Source organism: Panulirus ornatus, chromosome 16 (assembly GCF_036320965.1).
Source record: "Panulirus ornatus isolate Po-2019 chromosome 16, ASM3632096v1, whole genome shotgun sequence".
NCBI classification, from domain to species: domain Eukaryota; kingdom Metazoa; phylum Arthropoda; class Malacostraca; order Decapoda; family Palinuridae; genus Panulirus; species Panulirus ornatus.
Window position 1 is genome coordinate 2,172,579 of NC_092239.1, and position 19,437 is coordinate 2,192,015.

The 19,437-nt window shown below is 37.0% G+C and overlaps 1 protein-coding gene across 1 annotated transcript in view; it reads left to right on the top strand.

Moving 5' to 3' along the window:
- The first annotated feature begins 9,881 nt into the window (after positions 1–9,881).
- Positions 9,882–19,437, top strand: part of LOC139754021 (uncharacterized) — a 33,223-nt gene continuing 23,667 nt past the window's right edge. The window contains exon 1 of the mRNA XM_071670992.1: positions 9,882–12,372. Within this exon, the coding sequence (XP_071527093.1) occupies positions 10,318–12,372 (2,055 nt within the window). The 5' untranslated portion in view covers positions 9,882–10,317. The remainder of the gene's footprint in view (positions 12,373–19,437) is intronic.

Genomic DNA, 19,437 nt, shown 5'->3' on the forward strand with positions numbered 1-19,437 from the left:
GATATCTAAAACACTTCACTTCCTCCAGTTTTTCTCCATTCAAACTCACCTCCCAATTGACTTGACCCTCAACCCTACTGTACCTAATAACCTTGCTCTTATTCACATTTACTCTTAACTTTCTTCTTTCACACACTTTACCAAACTCAGTCACCAGCTTCTGCAGTTTCTCACATGAATCAGCCACCAGCGCTGTATCATCAGCGAACAACAACTGACTCACTTCCCAAGCTCTCTCATCCCCAACAGACTTCATACTTGCCCCTCTTTCCAAAACTCTTGCATTCACCTCCCTAACAACCCCATCCATAAACAAATTAAACAACCATGGAGACATCACACACCCCTGCCGCAAACCTACATTCACTGAGAACCAATCACTTTCCTCTCTTCCTACACGTACACATGCCTTACATCCTCGATAAAAACTTTTCACTGCTCCTAACAACTTGCCTCCCACACCATATATTCTTAATACCTTCCACAGAGCATCTCTATCAACTCTATCATATGCCTTCTCCAGATCCATAAATGCACAATCAAGAGAACCTACAAAAAACCTGACCTAACTTCTAGTGACTAGCGCTTCAAAATTTTCAGTATTATGGTTGGTTGATTGCAGGGAGGGGGGAACAACTTCATCTGCAGGCTACCACAGTGTGATCAAAACACTCAGTAACCTGTATTTACATTGTCAATAACCATCTTGTGCATTTACTACATGCAGATGCAAAAAAAGGGACAGTGACAATGTAAATAATGTTCCATAAGTTATGTATCTCTTTAGATAACAGAGAAAAAGGTAAATATTGGCTGCTAGGGAAAGTTAGGTAAGAGTTTCTTAGGTTCCATTCATTTTGGCAAGTATTTCACCCATACTTAAATCATTTAACCATTTTTTTCCCTGAACTTGAAAAGCCCTTTCCACTGCATCCTTTTGATCAGTGTAGAATGAAATGAAATGTCAAATCCTACTCCACTGTCCTTTTAATATTCTCCATGCAGTATACCATTATAGTAAAACAAAATCGATGGTATTCTGAGGTTATGTTCATTATGAAATTTTACTTGATTACATATAAGTGTATGTATGTATGTATTTATCACATTGCAGGATTAGTGTTACATGGCAACTTTATATTTACATCATCTAAAAAGGAATAGATTATCGTACGTTTGATATTTTCTGTCTGCATAAGAGAAACTTAACAATGTGGATACGTTTCTCAAGTCTTAACATGTGTGCAGTACTTTGTTTTTGCAGTGGTACAATGCAGAATGCATACAAATTTTGCATGAATATGTTCAATATTGTCGAGACTACAGTAAGAGCATAAAATGTTAAGAGCAACCTTTCCAAGTTTACAACAATTAGTTTTCAGTTGAATGACTAGATTACTAAAGTTTTTATCTCCTGCACATTTATGCTGTTAAGCAATAAAGGCTTCAATTTCAGTGGATCTCTTCAATTTCTACATGTTAAAATATTTTTGTTCAAGGTTAGTCTTCTGAATTTCAGCATCAGAATGTGCAAATTATGGCCTTCTAAGATGATTTTAAAGACAAACAGTGTAGACTTTCATGCTATTTGGTTGTACCTCAAATTTTATATGGATACATTGCATTACATGTGGAAGTCCTTAAGTTTTCTCGATACATTTTCTAATGGAACTGTTTGTGTATAGTATTCATGCCTTACATGAAATTGAAGATTGCTAACATAATGCTTCTTAAATTCTTTTTTTTTAGTGTTAGATAATGCTGATCATCTATAAAAATGATGAACTGGTAAACTTATGATTCAGTTTCCCTCAGTTAAACTTCTTTTTGCATCATTTCTGTTCCGTACAATTTGGCTCTTGAGCTTTGTTGGTGCTGTTGCTTGCTACACTGCCTTTGTTTACATTGGTATTTTTAGAAATAATTCATCTTCAATTTTACTTGAATATGTATAGTTCTCTAGAATTAATACAGTAATATTGTACAGCATCAAATTTTGCTCTATTGTAATTGTCCAACAATGTCATCACGAATGTTTTCTGAACCTGATTCTTGAGGGAAATCTCATGGAAACTACACCGTACATTGATAGTTGTCTTATAACGTTTTTCTTCAGTTTTGATATTTTCCAACACAAGGAAATAAAATGGCATAAGGCAACATAACATAAAATGTTGACCAAAATTTTATCATTAAACCACAAAATTGGTAGAACATCAAAAATCCTTGTTTCTAAAACCCATAAACTCCTGAAATCCATAGTCCAAAACATTTAAGAGTACCACCAACTTGGAGGCTGAATTTTTGATGAATACTTTAAGTAAATTTTATTCTTTCACATTTGTTTGTTGTTTTCTATGTTAGCAAGGTAGCACAAGGAATAGACAGGCAAAAGGCCTCATTCGTCCACATCTCATTCTCTAGATGTCATGTGTAATGCAATATAACAACAGACCAGTATCCACAACCATGCCTCATGGACCTTCTGTAGTTTCTCTTCTATGCTTCATATGCCCTGATTCAGGTAACTGACAACAAGTAGTACTCTGTACACCACATCACTTCAATTCACTCAATCCCATGCATGCTTTTCACCCTAGCATTCAAAATGTTATTTAATTCCGACCTTCTATCTTCACTTTCAGATTTCCCCCTTTTCCTTGTCCCTTCCATTTTTGACTCATATATTCTCTGTCAATCTTTCCCCACTCCATATGTCTAAACCATTTCAGCACACCTTATCAGCAGTCTCAGTCATGGTCTTTTTAATATGACACCTCTCTCTCTTACACTATCATTCTTTACTTAATTGACCCTTTTCATGTACATGTGTATATATGTATAAGCCTGTGTATGTATATATATGTATACTTTGAAATGTATAGGTATGTATATGTGTATGTGTGGATGTGCATGTATATACATGTGTATGTGGGTGGGTTGGGCCATTCTTTTGTCTGTTTCCTTGCACTACCTCCCCCGCATGCATGCGAGGTAGCACTAGCAAAAGACAACAAAGGCCACATTCGTTCACACTCAGTCTCTAGCTGTCATGTATAATGCAACGAAAACCACAGCTCCCTTTCCACATCCAGTCCCCACAAAACTTTCCATGGTTTACCCCAAATGCTTCAAATGCCCTGGTTCAATCCGCTGACAGCATGGCGATGCCGGTATACCACATCTTTCCAATTCACCTTATTCCTTGCACGCCTTTCACCCTCATGCATGTTCAGGCCCCGATTGCTCAAACTCTTTTTCACTCCATCTTTCCACCTCCAATTTGGTCTCCCACTTCTCCTCGTTCCCTCCATCTCTGATACATACATCCTCTTTGTCAATCTTTCCTCACTCATTCTCGCCATGTGACCAAACCATTTCAAAACACCCTCTTCTGCTCTCTCAACCACACTCTTTTTATTACCATACATCTCTCTTACCCTTTCATCACTTACTCGATCAAACCACCTCACACCACATATTGTCCACACACGCAAATATACATACCTACACAGCTTTCCATGGTTTACCCCAGATGCTTCACATGCCCTGATTCAATCCACTGACAGCACGTCAACCCCGGTATACCACATCGATCCAATTCACTCTATTCCTTGCCCTCCTTTCACCCTCCTGCATGTTCAGGCCCCGATCACACAAAATCTTTTTCACTCCATCTTTCCACCTCCAACTTGGTCTCCCACTTCTCCTCGTTCCCTCCACCTCCGACACATATATCCTCTTGGTCAATCTTTCCTCACTCATTCTCTCCATGTGCCCAAACCATTTCAAAACACCCTCTTCTGCTCTCTCAACCACGCTCTTTTTATTTCCACACATCTCTCTTACCCTTACGTTACTTACTCGATCAAACCACCTCACACCACTCATTGTCCTCAAACATCTCATTTCCAGCACATCCATCCTCCTGCGCACAACTCTATCCATAGCCCACGCCTCGCAACCATACAACATTGTTGGAACCACTGTTCCTTCAAACATGCCCATTTTTGCTTTCCGAGATAATGTTCTCGACTTCCACATATTCTTCAAGGCTCCTAGGATTTTCGCCCCCTCCCCCACCCTGTGATCCACTTCCGCTTCCATCCGCTGCCAGATCCACTCCCAGATATCTAAAACACTTTACTTCCTCCAGTTTTTCTCCATTCAAACTTACCTCCCAATTGACTTGACCCTCGACCCTACTGTACCTAATAACCTTGCTCTTATTCACATTTACTCTTAACTTTCTTCTTTCACACACTTTACCAAACTCAGTCACCAGCTTCTGCAGTTTCTCACATGAATCAGCCACCAGCGCTGTATCATCAGCAAACAACAACTGACTCACTTCCCAAGCTCTCTCATCCCCAACAGACTTCATACTTGCCCCTCTTTCCAAAACTCTTGCATTTACCTCCCTAACAACCCCATCCATAAACAAATTAAACAACCATGGAGACATCGCACACCCCTGCCGCAAACCTACATTCACTGAGAACCAATCACTTTCCTCTCTTCCTACACGTACACATGCCTTACATCCTCGATAAAAACTTTTCACTGCTTCTAACAACTTGCCACCCACACCATATATTCTTAATACCTTCCACAGAGCATCTCCATCAACTCTATCATATGCCTTCTCCAGATCCATAAATGCTACATACAGATCCATTTGCTTTTCTAAGTATTTCTCACATACATTCTTCAAAGCAAACACCTGATCCACACATCCTCTACCACTTCTGAAACCACACTGCTCTTCCCCAATCTGATGCTCTGTACATGCCTTCACCCTCTCAATCAATACCCTCCCATATAATTTACCAGGAATACTCTACAAACTTATACCTCTGTAATTTGAGCACTCACTCTTATCCCCTTTGCCCCTTTGGGTTGGGCCATTTCTTTCGTCTGTTTCCTTGCGCTACCTCGCAAACGCGGGAGACAGCGACAAAGCAAAAAAAAGAAAAAAAAAAAAAAAAAATATATATATATATATATATATATATATATATATATATATATATATATATATATATATATATATATATATATATATATTTATATTTATTTTTATTATACTTTGTCGCTGTCTCCCGCGTTTGCGAGGTAGCGCAGGGAAACAGACGAAAGAAATGGCCCAACCCCCCCCATACACATGTATATACATACGTCCACACACGCAAATATACATACCTACACAGCTTTCCATGGTTTACCCCAGATGCTTCACATGCCTTGATTCAATCCACTGACATATATATATATATATATGACAAACAAATAATATTTAGAATTTGGATTTGGTACACAAAACACTGTATTACAATATATTAAGACCATAGTGTTTGGTCCAAATATATTACAGCATAGTTGTGAATCTGTAGAAATCCAAAACATGTACATTATTCAGTCATAAGGATTATGGGTTTTCGATATTCCACTCGTATTTTGTTTATAATTCTCACCAGATGATGCTGTAAAGTTATGAGGCTTTAATTCAAATAGATATTAGAATACATGAGCCTTGAATGCCAATTTATGGTGGAAGCATTCCTTGTCATTCATCTGTAATAAACACATAATTATTTCATATACATATATGGTAATAAGACTGCAATATCAATGCTTTTATTGCATATTAACTGGATCAGAATTAGTCGCGTGTTTATGAAGAGTATTTCATTCTTGTTTTATTTTGTCTGCATTTTACAAAAGATGAAGAGCAAAGTTTCATACTGTTTTATTATGCATGCTTATAATAGTATTGCATCTGGTTAAATTTTTCTGGTTCAATTTTTTTCTATCAGTATAAGCTTACAGCATGACAAAATTTTGATGTGACTTTTTGAATTACTAATTTTTCATTTTGAATGAGCAATACCATGATCTTGCATACTTTGTCAAATAATGGCACTTTACTTAAAACACTGGATTAGCCATTAATGACACATCAAACAGTGTTATGCTAAGGGTGCACACCTTAGAAATATATGATATTGCTGGCTATGGCATATGATTTTGGGATTTAAGTGCTTCTAGATTCTGAAGTGTAATATGAGTCACTAATGAATCCAGAGTTAAGAAGATTCAAGGTCTGTAGTGTGGTTTTGATAACTGCAAATTATGAGTGGTGGTAAATACTGTAAGGGTATGTTTGCTGTTACCATGGTAGTAGAAATGAGGATATTTCTATTGTGGATATCACAGGGTGTTTTCCATAGTAGTATTTAGGTTTTTTCTGGCAAAATATACTCCATATCAAGCACTGTATTTACGCACTGTATGAAGAATGAGACATAATGATCTTAGCTCATGCTATTGTATCAACATGTTTTAGCAGTGTTTATGCAGATATATTTCTGTCTGTATTGTATAAGCATGGTTAACATTTAGTTTCAAAAGAAGGAGGGCTGAAATCCATGTTGTAATCATCCTGTATATCATTGGAAATGTTGCCATAACATTTTTCTCACATACACATTAATGGATTCTAATTCAGTTCAATATGAAACTTCAGTTTCTTATCCTGCTACCATTGGTGCTTCTATTTCTTGATTAAATCACGAATTCTGTATTTACATACTTTTTTCTTTTGATATTATTCTCATGGAGTATAATGCTACTTGCGATGATAATTAATTTTGTTTTAATAAAACAGAAGTTATCATATTGCTTAGATCTTCACACTTTACTTTATTATTATAACTAAAATACTAACATCATCTTGTCAACATAAAATCTTAGAAATCGTTGGAGTACAAAATAGTAGTTGAACTTTTCTTTTCTTTTAAACTATTCACCATTTCCCGCGTTAGCGAGGTAGCGTTAAGAACAGAGGACTGGGCCTTTTTTGGAATATCCTCTCCTGGCTCCCTCTGTTCCTTCTTTTGGAAAATTAAAAAAAAAAAACGAGAGGGGAGGATTTCCAGCCCCCCGCTCCCTCCCCTTTTAGTCACCTTCTACGACACACAGGGAATACGTGGGAAGTATTCTTAATCCCCTATCCCCAGGGATAAGTAGTTGAACTGTAAATCATAATTTTTTAATGGCTAAGATCCTTTGTTTAAGACAGGGACAAAAATTTTTGTATTACAATTGGAGAAAATTTTATTACAGAATTATTTATTCAAAATTGATCGTGGCTATGATGATGAACAAGATGTTTAAAATGTGGAGCTTTGGTGTGAAATGCACATAACAGAGTCTTAAAAGTATTGCCATAAGATGGAAAAGAATGCACATAATCTTGTTCCTGAATTAGCAAATCCTCATTCATAGTTTTCCTCATGGCCATATGACCAGACTTTATCAAAGGATGATGCACAAAGAAGATACCTTTATATGGTATCTGAGTCCTAAGTTCCACCAATTTGGAATCATATCATCTCTAAAGTAACAGAAATTATTTAACATGAGCTGTGGTTATGGCAGTTTTAGTAATTCTAAAATCCACACTGTTTCATACTAAGGAAGCACATGCCTTGAATGCCTGTACAGTGCAAACAGATGAAATGGATGAAAAAATGAATCTTGAAACAGGGGAGTGGATTAAATGAGAAATGAAGAATTCAAAGGGAGATGAAATATTTTTAAGGAATGGTTATCAGATGAGGTATTTAAGCTGTGTGGACATATAGACAGAGAATGAAGAAAGAATGACTAAATGAGTTTAACTGAGTGCAATGAGTGGAAATAGATACAAAATGTAGACTGAAGATGATATGTATGTACAAAGACAGAGGGTAAATGTGTGAAAGGACGTATTTGATGGAGGAATCAGCAGATATGCCTCAAGATAATCTATTATGGAGTGGGGGTTCAGCAAAATCCGCCTGCATTCTTGTAGATCATTGCATGTATGATACAGACAGTTATATATAAAGCACGCACTACCTGCATACCAACTGGTTTCAAATTCCTGACACTTTCAAATACTTGGAGAGTTCCATCCAATTCGAATCATTCTGAAGTCTTAACAGGTTGTTAATTATTGGTTAAATAGTTAGTTTGCTTTTGATTGAATGTGCATGAATACAAATTCAACACCTGAAATATCAGTACTTACTGTACTTTAAACTTTGTCATTCTGTTGACCAGGAACAATAATAAATGTCAATAGTTTAATTTGTTATGCTAAAAATAATGGTTCCTCCTTTCTTTGTTTTCTGGCACTACCTCGCTAACATAAGTGGCGATCAAATATAATAAGAAAAAAATATTGATAATGAAGTATTATACATTTTCATAGTGTTTTCATGCAAGCAAAAGTGTAACGTATAACTATTTCTGTCAGACTGATTAGTGACACCATTTATTCACTTAGCATAAAGCTTTTCCTTTATGCTAAGTTTTTTAATGCACTATAAATCTTCATACATTTATGAAATCAATATTACCCAAATGGATGAAAGATCTCTTTTCAGTTCGGCAATTCTCAATGTAAATGTCAGGAAAAGAATAAAATTCAACTCTGTTTCAAATTCCATGTACAACATATAATTATGAATAGCTATAATGATTTAAAAATTCAAAGAGTATAATCTATATTTACTTAAGGTGCTCCCTGCTCCAGGGAGGCCCTTCTATCTTCAATGGGGCTCTCAGAGTGCTCAGGAAGCTAGCCACATCCATTGAGCAGGGCCATAGGTCATGAAGAATAATGATGTTTTGTGTGTGTGTCTAGGAAGGGAGAATAAAGGGCAACTGAGCAGTAAGTTGTCATCACTTCAATGTAGGCATGAAGGTCTCAAGATGTGTTGAAACTATGTTTGTGGCACTGTAGGTATAAAGCATAGATGGGAAAGTGTTACTCTTCTACGTCTGGAGAGTATGGATTCAGACGAGTACATGTCTGGAGGGGTGGTGTTTATGACTAGAGTTTGGAGGGCAGTTGTTTAGTGACCGTTGGGCCATATCAGTCATATCATTGCATGTGTGTTCTGTCAGTGTTATGCTTTAGGGGACTTGTGAGCACAGGCTGCTAAAGTGTGAGATAAAGTTAATCTTTTTGTTTCTGTTTGCAGGTTAGTGGTTAGTTTTGGGGTGGTTTGGATGTTGCAAATAAATGAGTGCTGAGGATTTTTAGTTGGGATTGTATTGAGAGTATAGGATGCTGAAGTGTTAGACAAGAGTGAGCTTTTTATATCTGTTTGGAGGTTAGTGGTTTGGATGTAAGGGGTCTAGTGTTGTTGCAAAGAAATGAGTGCTAAGCAAGTTTAGGTGGGATTGTATCAGGAGCAACTTTGTTTAACAGTGTAGGTAATGAGTGCTTGTGGTAGCTAAGCAACAAATGATTATTCACAGTGCTCCACTGCATGTGGTTTGCAGCTTTTGTGTTGATGTTTTTGGAGTGGGGAGTGAATGTCAGGCACATGTACATGATGTCGAGTAATAATTGGTGTTCTGTTGAGTGGGCCTAATGTAATCAGAGTTTTATTCAAGATTATAAAAGATTCATCCATCTTTTTATATGTGCATTCTCATGAATATATATCATATTATGTTTTGCATTATGAAACCAAGATTGGTCTTGCAGGAACCCCTCTTAAAATTTCTGAAAACACTTGAAGAGAGCAATGGTAGATTATGCTGACAATGGTGCTCAAGACTTTTATAAGCAATAGAAATGTTTTAATAGTCAAAATGCCTGAAATACTGGCAGTTTATCTTGAATATTCTTTTCATATTACTTACACTTGTAAATCTCAGTAATTACAACTTCCAAATTATTTTGCCTGCAGAAAGTATTGTAGTTTAATGATATTTATTCAGTCACCCAATAAATGTTCCATGTGTCACTGAAATTTGCCTCAAAACATTGTAATTCTTGGCTATTACAGTATGAGCATGAATACTTTTAATAGTTTATACTGTTGACTTTCTAAAATACATAAGATTTCTCTCATATGTATTTATTAACAAATTAAGTAATAAAAAGTTAGTTGTAAAAGGTGCATATTTTGATGAATAAGAGCTTTCTTACTGCAGTGGAAAACACTAATATAAGGCAGAATTCAGTGAATGGGTGAAAGAATTTGCTATAGCCAGCAGTGTCATGCCATAAGATACATTAATAGTGCATGATAGGATGTGTTAAGCATGGGTGCATGTGCATGATTACAGACCTCCAGGAAAGATAAGAATCACCCTCCAAAGGATCCAGTGGCCCAGGAACCTGAGAATGTAAGGAGTAGGCAGAGCTCGGGGAAGGATCAGATTGTACGTGTAGCAAGAAAGTCCCGGTGTCCCACTCCACCAGAAGATTATGAAGGGAATCATAAAGCTACTGATTTCTGTGATGTTCCAAGTATGAATACAGCATTAGATGCAAGCAGTACAGTATCTTCTTTCAGTGGGCTGAGTTTGTCTTACAGACCACAATCAAATAGTTTAAATTTGACTGAAGTAACAAATACACCTAACACATCAACATTTACAGACAGCAGTTTTGACATGATCAAAGCACCTCCAGTTCCTAGACGACCAAACACTGGTCTTTATATAAACTTAATTCCTAGGCAAGATACTGAAGTACTTATGACTGATGGATGTAACTTGACTGATGCCCCAGATGTACCAAGAAGACCATTTAAAACTTGTGAGCCTGACTTTATTGATGTAAGCCAAATGTCTAACAAAGGCCATGTGACAAAGAAAATGGATATACTTGAAGTCCCCTCCTTACCAAGGAGAGTTCCTGTGCTCAGAGGACTTGACACAGAACTTCCACACACTTACCCCAATAGTCCCTATTTGGACAAGAGACCGAATGCTTGTGGTGAGCCACCCATGACTAAAAGACCCTTTCTGAACATGGAACACGATTCTAGTAAGCCACCAGTGCCTAAAAGACCATTCTGGACCTCCAGTTCTGACACCATTGGTGGGCACACTAACAAACCCATCTTACCCATAAGAGTACCTGTTAAATGTCAGGGGTTAAAAAAGAGACACTCCTGGGAAGTAATGTCAAATGTGAAAGTAAAGCATAAACTGGAACCAAGTTTATCTCTGCAACAGAGTACTATAAGCCTGTGTAATTCCTCTCCTGCTGTAAAAGATTCCACTGGCAAACTCACTGATGCAAAGTATCAACTTCAACAATGTAAATCTTTTGGTGGAGAGAACATGTGGGTGCACACTACTACCTGTGATGATTCAGGGCCTCCAGTGGTTCCATCACCTCCTCACAACCTTCATAAGAATAAAAGTAATCAAAATTCTACAATTCCAAGACTAACTTCTCCATCTCTTTTGGATCAAGACAAATGTAAGAGTATGCAAGGCCCATACAACAACAGTTCCACACGAGACTATTCTCTCTTAACTGAAGTTGAAGGCTTCAGTGACATGTACTTAATTACTGGGACAAAAGAAATATTTTTCAAGGAAAAGGCAGATGAGAAAGGGGCTCCTTTTGGACCAGGATGTAAATGTGGCAGTGACCAGGGATGCACATCACTGACTGAGATATGTAAAAAGAATGAGAAAGATATTGAGGTGGTAACTTCCAAGGGATGGTTAAGGTCCGGTACAAAAAATCACATGACTGATTCCTTGGATGAAAATTCTGATGAAGGACAAATTTTGCGTGGACTCAACTCAGATTACGTGATGGAGTTCCCTGATGGTCCTCCACCTCAACTACCAGAAAGAAAGGATAGTTCGAGCCTTTGCTCTGACCAGGAGATGAAATCTGTATCCTCATGCTGTGATTCAATTGCTGCTAATTCATTACTGTCTTCAGAAAATCAGTTATACAATGATTATCATGGTGCCAGGCCTAAGCTTTCCAGTATCAAGCCCACTGTGGCTCCTCGTAGCATTTACATAGATTCTTCTCTGAAACTCATGAGAGATTCTCAGACTTTTAGAGATGCTAAGCTTGAGAGGTTACAGAACCAGGATATGATTGCTGACAGGGTACAGGTGAAAGATATATATTCTTACACATCACAGAGCCAGTGTGTGCCTACTGACAAACCACAGAATGAAGAAATATTTTCTGACTGGTTACAGAATAATGATGCAGCCACTGGTAGGTCACAGAATGATGCAATAAGTAAAGCAGTGTCTGATGACAAGCTGCAGGGAACAAATATATCTTCTAATAGGTCACAGCTCCCAGATTTATCTGCTAGCAGATTCCATAGCATGTCTGATGACAGGTCAGAGAATCATTGTATGTCTGCTGACAGTTCATACAACCCGAGTGAATTTGAGTCTGCTGACTGGCCAGAGAACCAGGGTATACATGAAGAGAAGACAGAGAACCCTCATACGTCTGATGAGAGGCATGAAAACCATGATTCCTCTACTGTTTGCAGTGACAACAGGAAAACATCACCAGAATCACCTGATCAGGTAAAGTCTGTACATTTTTGTTTGTGTAGTTGCCAAACGTGACAGAGAAAGGATGACAATCACAGAGATGTCAAATGGCATGGATGGAGTGGCAGATGTCATATCTGGCTATTGGTGGATTAAGAGTACAACCAGAGGTTCTACATCTGCCATCCTTTGGTTTCCCTTGTCAAGGTTACCTCAGTAAGTTACCTGAACTTTTTAAAGCAAGGCTCATGACGTTTTATCTATCTATCTTGCTTTCATCCTTCAACACACCCTATTCCTGTTTTTCCCTCTACATCATAGTAAAAGGACCTCTCGATGTACACAACAGTTACATTGTTAAAAATGGTAGTGTAAAACATATAATGTAAGTAATGGTGATTAGGAGTTTTCACTATCAATAAAACAGTAATGAGTGTTATACTTGTGAAAAACTACAGTAGACAAGTACCCAGAGGTATAAAATACTACAATATACATTCGCTCCATTCTCTCCATTATTGAACTTTGGGAATATGAGGTCAGGGGCATATCTAGGGGAAATAGTGCCTATGGCAAGCACAGAAATTGCACCACTGGCTTGATTACAAATGTACATACAGTGGATGTAAATGAAAATATATACAGTGTAATTATAAACTGTTGAAGAGTTGGGCCAAACTTGGATTTATATAAACTCTTAAAGACTTAAAGTTAAAGTCTTATTTGATCAAAATTGTAACGTAGAAGTGATAATGCAACTGATAGTAGCAAAATATTACTATAGTTGAAAAGTAGGTGAGTTTCTTTTTATCTCAAAAACCAAACTGCTAAAAATGTCAATTGGGTATCATATGTCAAAAAACAAACCTGTTGAGTGGCACCCCCCCCTTTGAGTAGCGCCCAGGGCACCTGCCCTACCTTAGATACTCCACTGTAACTAGTACCTTCAACTTTTGGTATTTTTCTCAGAAAGTAAGATTTCCTTTAAAAACTCATTATAAGAAGTATTTTTCATGCTGACTACAAATCTGGTGTTAAAATAACGTTTAGTCCTCTTTATGACACCTAATTAAGCTGTTAAATGAAGTCAATCTTAAAATATTTCTGTTCCTTTGCATCTTATTTACTGAGTATGTATGGGTAACTAAGAGCATTATGACATATTTTTCATGATTATTTCAAGTATAGAAGTGTTTGAAGATCTTATCTTTCAATTTAGAAACAAAAAGCTTTTTGAGCTAAAAATATCCTGAATTTTTGGCATTTTTCTCAGAAAAATAGATTTCATTGAAAAGTCATTATAAGAAGTGTTTTTCATGCTGAATACAAAACTGGTGTTAAAATATCGTTTAGTTGTTGTTATGACATTCAATTAAGCTGTTAAATGATGTCAATCTTAAAATATTTTCTGATCCTTTGCATCATGATATGTGTTCCATAATCATTTCAAGTACAGAGATGTCTGAATATCTTGTCTTTAAATTTTGAAGCAAAAAGTTTTTTTGAGCTAAAAAATCTTCAATTTTTGGTATTTTTCATAGAAAATTCAGAAAAATTGATTTCCTTTAAAAACTCATTATAGGAAGTATTTTTCATGCTGAATGCAAATCTGGTGTTAAAATATCATTTAGTCATCTTCATGACATTTAATTAAGCTGTTAAATGAAGTCAATTTATAGATATTCTTTATTCCCTTGCATTGTATTTACTGAGTATGTATCAGCATTATGATATATTTTCCACTATTCTTTAAGTGTAGAAGTGTTTGAATACCTTATCTTTCAATTTTGAAACAAAAAGTTTTTTCAGCTAAAAAATGCCCTGGTATTTTTCTCAGAAAAAAGATTTCCTTTAAAAACTTATCATAAGAAATATTTTTCATGTTGAATACAAATATGGTGTTAAAATACCGTTTAGTCATCTTAGTGACACTCAATGAAGGTGTTAAATATAATTGATTTTAAAATATCTTTTGATCCTTTTGGATCTTATTTACTAGGTATGTATCGGTAACTGAGAGCATTATGATATGTTAACCATGATTATTTCAAGTATAGAGGTGTTTGAATATCTTATCTTTCAATTCTGAAACAAAAAGTTTTTGGAGCTAAAAAAAATACCCTGAACCTTCAATTTTTGGTATTTTTCTCAGAAAAGAAAAGGTTTCCTTTAAAAACTCATTATAAGAAGTATTTTCCATGCTGAATACATATATAGTATTAAAATAATGTTTAGTCCTCTTAATGACACCTAATTAAGCTGTTAAGTGAAGTCAATTTTGAAATATTTCTGCTCCATTGCATTGTATTCAATGAGTATCAGTAAATAAGAGAGTTATGATATATTTTCCATGATTTTTTTCAAGTATAGAAGTGATTGAATATCTTATCTTTCAGTTTTGAAACAAAAAGTATTTTGAGCTAAAAAATACCCCTAACTATTCAGAGGCGTATCTAGGGAAAATAGCGCCTATGGCAAGCACTGAAATTGCACCCCTGGCTTGATCAAAAATGCACATACAGTGGATGTGTATAAAAATATATACAGTGTAATTTTAAACTGTTAAAGAGTTAGGCCAAACTTGAATTCATATAAACTCTTAAAGATTTAAAGTAAAAGACTTATTTGATCAAAATTGTAACATAGAAGCAGTAACACAACTGATACTAGCAAAATATTACTATAGTTGAAATGTAAATGAGTTTCTTTTTCATCTCAAAACCAAACCGTTAAAAATGTCAATTGGGTAGCATATGTCAAAAAAACAAACCAGTTGAGTGGCACCCCTCTTCAAGTGTTGCTCAGGGCACCTACCCCACCTGCCATACCCTAGATAAGCCACTGTATGAGGTCTTAGATGCACTGACTGATGTTCCATTATTGTCACCCCTTAATCTCTGCATTATCATGAATTGTCTATAAAGTAGATTCACTACGTTCAAAGGCAAACTTAATGTCAGTTGTTCATTTAACTCTTTCAAAACATTTGAGCACATTCATTTTAATGTTAGTGGTGATGGCCTTATGCCTCTTAGCACCAGGAGGACTTTTGAGATGCTTTGGAGGCATAATGTATGGGACAAAACAGGTGCAATATACAGTATAGTACAGCATAAAATAATGCAGCACCCCATGACTATAGACTGTACCCACGCTATGTGTATGCATGCTTTCTGCATGGCATTAGCAGTGCCAGCCCAATGATGATTATGTTATTCCAAACATAAGCCCGTGTAAATAAAAAAAATCTAATGGATCAAATGTGTAATAATCAAAATGGTGTAAATCAGATACATATAAATCGAGAGGTCCCTATGATGTATCTCACCCGCATAAAATGCTAACCATTATCCTCCCTACACCATGCACAGCTTTTATCTGCTGTACTATACCATGTCTCTCCTTCCTGATGTAACTCACTGTGTCTCTCCTTTCTAATGAACATCACTGCATCCCCAAAGTACTGATAGCAATAATTTCCTTCATGAAAAGTTTCTTGAATTTTATACTTTCATGCCTATTGTAGACTTTTTCCTGTCTCCTATACTCCAATCCTTCATCTACATAACAGTATGTGCCAGTTCCTTCACTTTTCTCTTTCCCTGTCTCACTTACCCTCTCCATATATCATGTTATCTGTTCACTCTTATAGCAATTCTTCTTTCCATCACTTTTTTCTTTCTTTTCTAAATCTGTATTGTGTAAACTCAAATGGAACTAAAGTATATAAACTCATGTCCAGTAAAGTTAGGATGAATTAAAAGTTATAAATTTTGTTAAACAAATCTAATGAACGTAGAAAAAAGTAAACTATAATTTTCTTAAACTTTTATCTTGTGAACTTAATGTGAGCTAAACAATAAATTTTCTTGAAATTATGTATTGTGAACTCGGTATGAACTAAGCCTTACAAACTTTTTTGTACTAAATTTGTATGATAACTCTTGAGTTGTTCACTTTGCTTGTGTGCACTTTGACTCTGCACTGTGTAGTTTGTTTTGTGTAAGTTTTGGTTTATCTGTGTGTTCACTAACTTCCATATCGTGGACTTATGGGAATCACCTCTTGACACATAAACTCTGTAAGAAACACTCATAAGCTTTACTCAGCAGTGACTCATAAGTCTGTTTGCATGGAATGAAGTGCCATAAGCTATATATGCATGAAACTAAGTGCAAAAGCTTTTTCATCAACAAAACCAGTATCATAGCTTTTTGTGCATTTTACCCATATTCCTCAAGCTTTGTTTGCATAAATATCTGCACTAAAAGCTTGACATAAACTAAGCTATATGCTGTAAAATTGTAAATGCTGCAGCACTTTCCTTAAGCTTTTATGTTCAGAAAACCACCTTCCAAAAACTTAGTATGCATTCTTCAGCCATGTTACTTTCAACCACATACAGACTGATTTCCACTCCCAAAGCTTTATAAATCTAATCAGTGATTCTTTTCAAGGTTGTTCTGAAGTACTTCAATTGTCCAAGAGAATATAGTGTGTGTTATATTCTTAATTCTGGGGACTTCATAAGCCAATTGACAGTAGTTTACCAGAAGATGGGGACATGAAAGGGGTTCCTCCTCCTAAGCTGTATTACATCTGCCTCTAGAGACTAAAGGGGTGTGACAGGATGGGTACCAAGAGAAGGGGGTCATCTCGTATCTTGTGTCCTGTTAGGCAAGTGAAATCAGAATAACATCTCAAATGTGGCCAATAGTGACTTCATAAGGGACAAAAGCAATGATACCCTTTTGAGGTGAGGAGATGAGAGAATGATAAAGGTGAAACTTAATCTAATGATACTGAATTAGAGTATGAGGAAATATAACACACCAAACAAAGAAAAAGGTGTAAAAAATGCATTCATACTTTTTTCACACATTACAATATAATGTGTGGAGAGAGGGCATGAGGGTAGCTAACCGTGGAACTGGGTGTGTACAAAGAGATAACAGTTCTGGAAGGGAAGAAGACGAGGGAAAGGAGCTAGTGCAGCAGCAGCAGTAGTTTGATGTGTGGGAGGAAGTCATGCCAGGGATTCATAGGAGATAAAGGAACCACAGCATGTGCTGGGCAGCAGTTTTTCAAAGGAAATGTGATTGTGTGTAATTTATAGCTTCTACTACTGATGAAGATAATATAGGTGTACTAACCTACATATTTACAGTAAATATGTAGGAGGATGACTGGTAGCATTAAGTAGTAGTTGTCTGGGCAGGGTTTATGAGGAATCAGGTAAGGAATTACCAACAAAAATCATGCTTCCAGTGCAGTGTCAAGTATGCAATGATGGGCCAGTGAGGGGGGAATAAACACCAGGGTGTGAACACCCAAGGATGAGAAGGAGGGTGCAAGTTTTGATGAAAATGGAATTAAGTGTGGTGACAGAAAAGTAAGTTTGGGAACATTGGAGACAATGTTGCAGGTGAAGCAGAAGGCTGAAGAGGTGAACATGAGAACAAACAAGATGACGCTATGGATGGAAAACAAATCACGAATCAGTTTTGGGAAGATTCCCAAGTGGGTTGGTGAAGGTAAAGGAGTTGCATGATATGTGGATACAAGTGCAGAACCTTCACTTCTTCACCATGAAGAGGTTATGCACAATCACCACTGAAGAGAGGAAATAAGAAACAGTAAGAGCTACTGGAAGGTAATCCTTACCATTCTTGATTGATGGACACTAAGTGTGAGCAAGATCATTATACAGTTGGATTTGGACCTCCTGATGAGGGGGTAATGGGCTGAGTCTTGGATCTTCAACTGAGTGAATCCTGAACTACTGGTTTGGTAATAAAATTAGGGAAAAGGGTTATGCAGAGACTGAATAGCAAAAATAAAACCAAACCATAAGTGTGTTGGGTTGACAGAAGAATAGGGGAGTGAGTGAGGAAGGCTCGATGAGTGAGGACTCTTGAGAGGCTGTGAATGATGAGGATGGTGGGAAGAAATACTGCTCAAGCCAACTTGGCACAGAGGGAAAGATCCTTAACTAAAATTCTGTACAAGAAGGAAAGAGCCACAGTCTGATTAAGCTGCATGGATTTGTTAAGTGGACAAAGCCATTCATCATTAGGAGACCTTACTACCAGCAGTGTCAAGCCTACACTCATCAGCCATCTTGGTAGCTTGGCCACAATACCCCCTGCAGCAGACTGGGACCAACACACCCTCACCTCCCACCCAATGGGAAGTATGAGAGAGAGAGAGAGAGAGAGAGAGAGAGAGAGAGAGAGAGAGAGAGAGAGAGAGAGAGAGAGAATATTAAGAAAAGTGTACCAAGAAGGAAGAAAGCCTATCAAGAAGAAGACAAGATACTAGAAAGGAGGGATATTATTAGAAAGACATGGTACAAGAATTAAGACAGGGTGCTACGAGGGAGAAATAATAATAGGAAGATCGTATTATGAAGAAAGTGGTGCTAAAAGAAGGATAAAGTGCTAGAAGGAAGACAGGGTACTAGAAGGAAGAACAGATACTAGATGCATGACAGGTTACTAGGTTACCAGGAAATCATACTGGAGGTAATATGCTATTCATCTAAATGACAGATACATTATGATAAAGAATAATGGTTCTCAGCGTGACTCAGCTATGCTGATATCATTGAATGGAAACCAGGTGGTTTTATCATCTTAAGTCTACAAGGAAACCCCAATCGCCCAATGCTCTGAAGGGACACATTATGGTAACTACCATTCAGCCAATTAAGAACTTATGATTATGTATAGGAGCAACCATAATAATTTTCAGGATATCTAGCAAATAACTGGTAGCTATCATACGGAAATTCGTGGTCCCAGGCTTGTATATATCTACCAAATGGAGGTTTGTGGTTTCATGCCCATGTCTGAAACAGCAACCATATGAAGGTTCGTGGTCCTAGAGCCGTGTCTGATAGCTGCTATATGGAGGTTCGTGGTCCCAGACTCGTATCTGGTAGCTACCATACGGAGGTTCATGGTCTCAGGCCCGTGTCTGGAACTTACCATACGGAGGTTCGCCATCCTAGACCCGTGCCTGGTCGCTATCATATGGAGATTCATGGTCCAGTGCCGTGTCTGGTAGTTACCAAACGGAGGTTCGTGGTCCTAATCC